The sequence below is a fragment of the Mus caroli genome, chromosome 6, assembly GCF_900094665.2.
Source record: "Mus caroli chromosome 6, CAROLI_EIJ_v1.1, whole genome shotgun sequence".
Classification (NCBI taxonomy): Eukaryota; Metazoa; Chordata; class Mammalia; order Rodentia; family Muridae; genus Mus; species Mus caroli.
In genome coordinates, this window is record NC_034575.1 from 115,391,963 (window position 1) to 115,401,133 (window position 9,171).

Here is a 9,171-nt window from a genome sequence, read left to right on the forward strand (position 1 = left end):
TCACACTGAAAATGTGTTATACCTTGAGAGAGCATTCAGAGATTTAAAAACATTTTATGTGTAGGTGGTTCACCTGTGTACATGTCGAAGCGTGTATCTCTTCCCTGGACCTGGAGTTACAGGTGGTTGTGAGCTGCCATGTGGGTGCTGAGAATCAGTATGCGTTAACTGCTAAGCCATCTCTCTAGTTCTTTGTCAGTTTTTTTTTTTTTTAAAGATTTATTATTATATATGAGTTCACTGTAGCTGTCTTCAGACACCAGAAGAGGGCGTCAGATCTCATTACAGATGGTTATGAGCCACCATGTGGTTGTTGGGATTTGAACTCAGGACCATTGGAAGAGCAGTCAGTGCTCTTACCTGCTGAGCCATCTCACCAGCCCCCTTGTCAGTTTCTTAATATTGAAAAAATAATCTTCAAAAGGTTTTTGCAGAGAAGAGGTTGAAACCTCGACTAGATGCTGGCTGGCTCATGGATCTCCATGAGACATCTCTGGCAAGTAGAGATGTCCTGATTATGGGCCCTCACCTGTGTCATCACACACACCATAGCAGAAATTACTTACTTTGTGGGGAGGCTCCTTATGAAAATAGGTCACTTCACCGGCATCTGGGCCCACCAGAGCTAACAGATTCTGAATCTTTTTCTTGTCTTCCAGTTCTCTGCAATTCTCATAAAAAATAAACATTATATACCCCCATGTAAGTAACCGTTTCTATTTAAAATATTTCCCTTCTGGCCAGCTGTGGTAGAGCACACCTTTAGTGTCAGCACAAAGGAGGCAGAGGCAGGAAGATCTCTGGGAGTTCAATGCCAGCCTGGTCTACACAGTGAGTTCTTTTTTTTGTTTGGGTTTTTTTGTTTGTTTTTTTTTTTGAGACAGGGTTTCTCTGTGTAGCCTTGGATGTCCTGGAGCTCACTTTGTAGACCAAGCTGGCCTTGAACTCAGAAATCCGCCTGCCTCTGCCTCCAAAGTGCTGGGATTAAAGGCATGTGCCACCACGCACGGTTTACACAATGAGTTCTAAACTAGCCAGGACAACATAGTACTCTAAAACAAAACAAAAACAACAGAATAGGATTCAAGATTTCTTGATTTTATATTTTCTTGAGACAGCCTCACATACCCTAGGTCACACTTGAGCATGTTGTAGAGCCAAGGATAACCCCAATCCTTGACCCTGCTGTCTGCCTTTGAGATAACGGGCCTATGCCACCACACCCAGTTTATGAAGTGCTAAGGACAAACCAAGAGCTCTGTGCACTCAATGCAAACATTCTACAACTGAGCTGTATCCCCAGCTTCTGGTGTTTTAAAAATGACTATACCCACAAGTTAAAAATTTAAGAGATCTATACCTCAGTTCTAGCTATTAGAAGATTAAGTATTTCAATTCAGGAATTCAAAGAAGGGGCCAGGGAATAATTTCTTAGCTGTTTCTAGGAGAGTACAGTAGTTGGTCTTCCTCGTGACGCACACTCCACTCTCCCTTCAGAACTGCTCAAGAGAAAGGACACTTGCTTTCCTGCTTATGCCTCCCATCCTCAGGGACAGCCTGCCTGCAGTGCCCTCTCAGTGAGGCTGGGATGGGGAATAAACATCCATTTTCTTTACCTCAGTGCAGATGGCTCAGTGTCAGGGCCCCCATGGTATTGACTGGGACCTGCTATAACCAAATTACAGTCAAGGTTCTCCATCTGCCCAGCCAGACTCCCCTTGTTTCCTCAGAGGCAGATTTTTCCCAGCAAATATCCTGGAAGAAAATCCCATAGTGCAGTTTGTTTCCCAAGGCACCCAACCTAACACAGCTAANGTCAGGAACAGTCCAAGGAAGCAAACTCAACAGGGATTTCTCAGAGCTAACNACACAGATGATTTACAGAACATCCTGTTCCTAAGAGCAGGACAGGGGAGGAATTAATGGGTTTTGGTTAAACAATTACAATAATCAAAAAGGAAAAGAGGTGGCCACCCTCCTCTAAAACAAACAAAAACCGTAAAGATGACCCCACAATCTGTGCCAGTAAGAGGACTCAGTGAATTAACGTGTACACTGAACAAACTTGGTACCGGTTCATTCCCAGAAACCCATGGTAGAAGAAAAAAATTGATTCCTAAAAGTNGTCTTCNGACTTCATAATACACCACGGCACAAATGTCCCTGCTTGCATGTTCTCTTACTCTCTCTCAGACACACGCATACACTCATGCACACCACAGTAATAAGCAAGATTAAAATTAAAATAAAAAAAAAAAATCACACTGGGCATGGTAGTTCATGCCTTTAACCCCAGTCCTTGGAAGGCAGATTTCTCTCTGTGAGTTGGAAGCCTGATCTCCATTGCAAGTTTTAGGCCAATCCGGCCTACATAAAAAAACAAACAAAACAAACTATACCTTCTTTCTAATTTTCCAGGCGATAATCTGAAGAAGAGCCTGATCTCCCAGGACAAGACCCTGTTTTTCCACAAGTATTTCAAGGCCTGCAGGGTACAGGGCCTCAGGAGATGCTGTTACCTAGTAACCTGAAGCACCATCATGGCACCAGGTGTATGGGGACCATCCTAGTAATCAAATTTTGGCCCAGATCTAATTCACAGTGAGTCCACTAGATTTTCAGACTCATTTCCCCAGTTTCCAATGTCTAATTAGGAGGTACACACTTGGTAGTTGGCACAACTTCCAAATTAGGGAATTGGGGTTTTTGGGTGGTTGGTTTTGTTTTGTTTTGTTTTTCTTTGGAGGTAAGCCAATGGGAAACGTCTCAAACTAGCTTTCCCTACTTGGTCAAGACAGACAAAGGATAAAAGATCCTGGAGGAAGTGCACACCAATTCTTTCTTTCATTCATTACTCTGACCTAAACAAAAGCAAGTGGTGGACTCTGGACAAGTCCAAAGACAGCTCCAGTGCCAGGTGAGTCTTTGCTAGAGCAGATTAATTGGGTCTCAGGTACATGGACTAATGAGACAAATGCCTTAGGTTCCATCCCCCCAAAGAAGAAAGCAGTTCATGTGCACGAGATAGACATGAGCATGCTTCAAAAGTCCTTCCTGGGCTGGAGAGATGGCTCAGTGGTTAAGAGCACCGACTGCTCTTCCAGAGGTCCTGAGTTCAATTCCCAGCATCCACATGGTGGCTCACATCCATCTGTAATGGAATCTGATGCCCTCTTCCGGTGTGTCTGAAGACAGCGGCAGTGTACTCATAGAAATAAAATAAATCTTTAAAAAAAAAAAAAAAAAAAAGNCNTNCCCTAGGGGNAANTTTTTTTTTTTTTTTTTTTTGGTTTTTCAAGACAGGGTTTCTCTGTATAGCCCTGGCTATCCTGGAACTCACTTTGTAGACCAGGCTGGCCTCGAACTCAGAAACCCACCTGCCTCTGCCTCCTGAGTGCTGGGATTAAAGGTGTGTGTCACCACGCCCGGCGGTGGTGGCAATTCTTTAACTTTTGAGCAGATAGTAAATTTGCTATCCACGATATACTCGATTGTTTCACATGGACAGAACACAGGAAATATTTTAGGGCATGCTAGGACATTCTCTCCAAAGCACAAGACAACCAGACATAATGGCACACTTGTGATCCCAGCACTGGGGAAACTGAGAAAAGAAGATGAAGAATTGTAGAGCAGCCTTGGCTAAGCCCTGCAAACAAACAAACAAAACCAAAAAAACAGCCAGAAAATGCCTCAGTGGGATAAGAAAAGGTGACTTCAGCTGTGCTGAGGAGGTAGGAAAGGAAGGACACTGGAGAGCTTGTTTAGCAGAACTGGGGTGCTTCAGGCTCAGCGAAAAACCCTGCCTCAAAAGCAAGAGGAGGCTGGAGAAAGGGCTCCGTGGTTACGAGCACTGACTGTTCCTGCATGCACCCCAGGTTTGAGTCTCTGCACCCATTCAGCAGCTCACAACCACCTGTGACTCTAGACCCAGGGGATCCAATGCCCTCTTCTGACTTCTGCTGTGTGTGTGTGTGTGTATATGTGTGTCCCCACACACACTCGCACGTGCATATCTGTACATGGAGGCAATCAGGCAAAACATTCATTCACACAAAATTAGTATTGGGCTGGGTGTGATTCTTTTTCTGTTTTGTTTTGTTCTGAGACATGGTTTCATGTGTGTCCCTAGATGTCTTAGAACTCACTTTGTAGTCCAGGCTGTTTAGAACTACCTTCCAAGAGTTGGAATTAAAGGTGTGTGCCACCATTTTTTAAATTAATTTATTTGTTTTGGTTTTAAAATAAATATATGGCTTTAAATATGATGGAGGACACCTGATGTCAGCCACTAAAATGCAGACTCATACATGTATGTGTGTACATACACACATACACATGCTGAACACAGTGGAGCATGTATTTAGTCCTAGTGACTGGGAGACAGAGGCTGGCAGGACAGTCACAGGCACGTGATTAAAGGGGAAAGAGTCCTCCTGCATCTGCTTCCTGCATGCTGGGATGTATGTGTGTGTGCATGGCCACCGACTGGCAATAAGGAAACATTTAAAAGCATCAAAAATAAAACAAGGGTCTGGAGAGATGGCTCAGAGGTTAAGAGCACTGACTGTGCTCCCAGAGGTCCTGAGTTCAATTCCCAGCAACCACATGGTGGCTCACAACCATCTGTAATGGGATCTGATGCCTTCTGGTATGTCTGAAGAGAGTGACAGTGTACTCACATATATTAAATAAATAAATAGATAGATAGATAAATAAATGTTAAAAATAAAAAACAAAAAACAAAACTAAACCAACACAAGGGCCAGGCATGGTGGCTCACGACTGTAATCCTAGCATTCAGAAGGCTGAGGCACGAGAAGTACAAGGTAGAGGATAGCCTAAGCCACACAGTCAGCTCCAGGCTAGCCTGGGTCATAGAACAAGATCTTGCTTCATTCAGTAAGCAAACAAAATGAACAAAACTACACCAAAAGAAAAAATAGCAAAGAACTTGAANTTACATTTTTGCAACATCATATAAACGGGTAAAAAATAGTCNAAAAGGTGCTTAAGCCAGGTTGTGGGGCATGGTTTTAATCCCAGCTCCTCAGAGGCAGAGATAGGTGGATCTTTGAGTTCCACGNCAGACTGGGTCTACAGAATGAGTTCCAGAAAACAGGGCACAGGACACAGGACACAGAGAAACCCTGTCACAAACAACAACAAAAATAATANAAACACAAACAAGCCATGACCTGGGAGGGAACACAGAAGGTACTGTTTAATGGTCAGCATTTCAGTGTGGGGAAAGGAAAACGTTGCAGAGGTTGTACCACAATGTAAATGTATTTACTTCTACCAAGCACTTAGAAATAGTTCAGATGGGCTAGGCTGATGGAGGGAAGCCTATAAACTCTGAAGGATGAGGCAGGAGGCTTCCGAGGTGCAAGTCTGGGTTATACAGAATTCAAAGATATTCTGTACAACTTGGTGAGGCCTTGGCCCAAAATTTTAAAAAATGATCTACGGATATAGCTCCTTAGTAGAGAACCTGTCTAGTGTGCATGAGGCCCCAGGCTCAATTCTGAATATTAAAACAAAACACACAATAACCACCAAAGAAAACAAACAAAAAGGTTAAAATAGTGAAGTGTCTCTCGGCTCCAAAAGTACATCTCGCCCAAATATCCATCTGTTCATGACATTCTCTCCCACTAGCCAATCCCTTCATCAAGAACTATGGNAGCTGGTGAGGTGTCATGAGGGAGAAAACCAAGTGCACAGCTGTCCTCTGACCTCCACATGCTGCTGCTGCAAGTGTGCACCCCACAGACGTCACACACACAATATGACAAAGAAAATAAGGGTTTTGAAAAAACTCCAAGTTTATGNCTTCTTCAGNAGAACAAACTACACCTAACAATTGGTCAATATCAAGACACAAAAGTCAGAATCCTTTGCCTGTAAAAGACCACCCTAAACTGAGTGGAGGTGTCACACCTTTAGCCCCAGCACCACAGAAGCAGAGGCGGAGGCAGGCAGATCTCTGAGTTCAAGGTCATGCTGGTCTACAGAGCTACTTCCAGGATAGTCAAGACTACATACTGAAACCTTGTTTTGAAAAAAAAAACAAACAAAACACAAAAAGGAAAGACCACTCTAATCCTACAGCTTGGTATGGGGTTGGCCTTTAACCATTCTACTATAGTTCTAACATTCTCTGCGGTAATATCTGCCAAAAACATCTGCTCAGAGGTATTTTTTAGTAAGAACNTCCCTAGCAACTGTCTTACAGGTAATCTCTATCCAAGTTTGTTTCCTGAGGACACAACTAAAGAGAATGACTCTAGTTACATTTCATCATTTAAGTGTGACTCGAGAGTTTTCATACTGGGCTCCAGCGGTTAAGAGCACCGACTGCTCTTCTAGAGGTCCTGAGTTCAATTCCCAGCAACCACATGGTGGCTCACAACCATCTATAATAAGATCTGATGCCCTCTTCTGGTGTGTCTGAAGACAGCTACAGTGAACTCATATAAATAAATTAAAAAAAAAAAAAAAGAAAAGAAAAGAAAAAGTTTTCATTCTAACATTTCCTGTTTGTTCAGTACCTGTTCTTTTAATATTTTTATAATTCTTGTATACATGTGTGACTCTGTGTGCATATTTACAATGTCCTCAGAGGCTAGATCATGACACTGGATTCCCTGGAGCTGGAGTTGAAGGTGGGTATGAGCTGTGCAACATGGGTGCTGGGAACCGGACCCTTGCAGTACTTACTCTAAACCACTGAGCCAGTACCTGATTCTTAGTCGGTCATTTTCTGAGTAGAGTCGTAAAACATGTTCCCTTTCCTGGAAGAGGCAGACCTGCAGATCACTCAGAGCTTTCTGCAATTCTGCAATCTCTTCCTCCCTCTGCTGCAAGTCCCACTCAAGTTTATGCTGGAAAAAAAAAAAATAGAGTAGTTGAAAACATATTAGGTCTCAAAGGAAACCTCTTAGTGGATATGGAGGAGTCAGTTCATGTTGAAGAATATTTGATCATGCTGTGAATACCAAGATTGTGTTATTTACTGATAACAAAAACAAAAATAAAAACAAAACTGTTCCTAGTTGTGGTGTGGCTCAGCCCTTAGCACATACTTTTATTCCCAAAAAGTGAAGGTAAAGTTAGTTTGTAGAAGGAAGCAGCCAGGGGGCTGGCAAGACGGCTTAGCAGGTAAGAGCATTGACTGCTCTTCTAAAAGTCCTAAGTTCAAATCCCAGCAACCACATGGTGGCTCACAACCACCCGTAATGAAATCTGACACCCTCTTCTGGTGCATCTGAAGTCAGCTACAGTGTATTTATATATAATAATAAATAAATCTTAGAAGAAGAAGAAGAAGAAGAAGAAGAAGAAGAAGAAGAAGAAGCAGCAGCAGCAGCAGCCACTGCTGCCGTGTTTGAAAGTGATATCTGATTGAATGGCAGACAAAGTAACAGATCAGAGATGAATCAGAAAAATATGTGACAGAATAGGATGTGCTGAAATCTCATGAGGAGAAAGGGGAAGGGAAGCCGTTTAAGGAGCAGTGAAGCAAAGGAGAGGAAGCAGTTTAGTTTTGTTTTGTTTTTAATTATGTATTTTCCTCAATTACATTTCCAATGCTATTCCAAAAGTCCCCCATACCCTCCCCCCCCCAGAGGAAGCAGTTTTACTGGAGAATTTTACAGAGACAGGTTGCAGAGATAACAAGCTAGACACAGATGAAGACAGAATGCGCCAGAGAATGAAAAGGAACTAGAAAATTAGAACAGATTGCCAGAGTTAGTCTGAGGTCAAGCAGAGCAATTAAGGAGAGGCAGAGAGAGAAAAGACAGATTGAATCAGTCATCTTGGAGAGGAGTTTGAGATAGAACAGCTAAGTTGAATCAGCCAACTGGAGATCAGAAAGAACTAGAAAAGGTGAGCTTATTCAGCAGCAAGTCTCAGAGGCTGGAAACATTCTAGGCCTAGATTAGATTATACAGAGACTAGACACTTCCAGGCCTGGCCTAAGTTAGCAGAAGGAAGCAGTAAGCCTCCAAGACGACAAGTAATACAGGAGACTAAGTGATACTTTTACCGGCTTGTGTANGAACATACCTGATAGTTTCACCAACAGAGAATTCAAGTGACAGTATTAGGTGTGCACACATTTGAGCTAAAAAGCAAAAGGATGAGATGGGGGTGTAGCTCAGCGATAGAGCAGCAGGTAAGCAGGCTTCACCCTGGGTTCGCTATCTACCACTAAAAAAAAGGAAGAAGGGAGGAAAGGAAGGCAAAATGGAAAGACAAGATACAGGACTCGTGTGATTGGTAATTCTAACATTAATGACTAAGCCCTTAAGTTTCCTTTCACAGTCAACAGCATCAGCATCGAGAATGCCACATGCCTCCCCTGTTCTCTTTCTCTGTGTGTGCGCGCCCACAGGTGCGTGTGTGACCCAGAAGTTAATTCTGGGTGCCTTCCTCCATTGCTTCTCCAACTTTTTGTTTGAGACAGGTCTCTCCTTAAACTGAGAGCTCAGCATCAGCAGTCCATCAAGGCCTGGGCAGTGAGCTCCCGGATCCATGGGAATTCTCTCTCTCTCTCTCTCTCTCTCTCTCACCTGCTCTTCGCAACCTTCTCTGTAGAGCTCTAGCTTCTTCAGCAGGTCTTCATTCTCAGACTCACAGTTTGCCATCTTCTTCTGGTAGTACTTCAGAAGCTCCTGAGAAGGGCACAGGACAGCCAGGCGATCCTCGACTGAAGGCAGGGGTGTTGACTCCATTGAGTCTGCCATTTTCTTCCACCTGTTGGTATCATCAGAGCCAGAGCCAGCACCACGTTTAGAGGCAAACGATATTCTATGTGAAATTAGACAGCATATAATAAATCCTCTGAACACTTGTAAAACATAAACTTTTTAAATAAAAGGGGTGTTATGGGTGTTTTGTTTTGATATAGAGTCTTTCTATGTAGCCCTGGTTGGTCTAGACCTGGATGTATAGACCAGGTTGGCTTTGAACTCACAAAGATGGACCTGTCTCTATCTTCCAAATGCTGGGATCACAGCCATCAGTCACCATATCTAGTGGTGTTAAGAGTTCATATGCAGCTGGGCATGGTGGCACACGCCTTTAATCCCAGCACTTGGGAGGCAGAGGCAGGCGGATTTCTGAGTTCGAGGCCAGCCTGGTCTACAAAGTGAGTTCCAGGAC

General features: G+C 43.3%; 1 protein-coding gene across 1 annotated transcript in view; it reads right to left on the minus strand.

The window, feature by feature from the left end:
• The window catches only part of Ccdc77 (coiled-coil domain containing 77), a 26,249-nt gene extending 17,411 nt beyond the window's left edge, over positions 1–8,838 (minus strand). Inside the window, exons 1-3 of the mRNA XM_021164155.2 lie at positions 8,580–8,838; positions 6,745–6,887; positions 567–663 (exon numbers count right to left, since the gene is read on the minus strand). Coding sequence (XP_021019814.1) covers positions 567–663; positions 6,745–6,887; positions 8,580–8,753 — 414 coding nt within the window. The 5' untranslated portion in view covers positions 8,754–8,838. The remainder of the gene's footprint in view (positions 1–566; positions 664–6,744; positions 6,888–8,579) is intronic.
• Between the last annotated feature and the right edge of the window lie 333 nt (positions 8,839–9,171).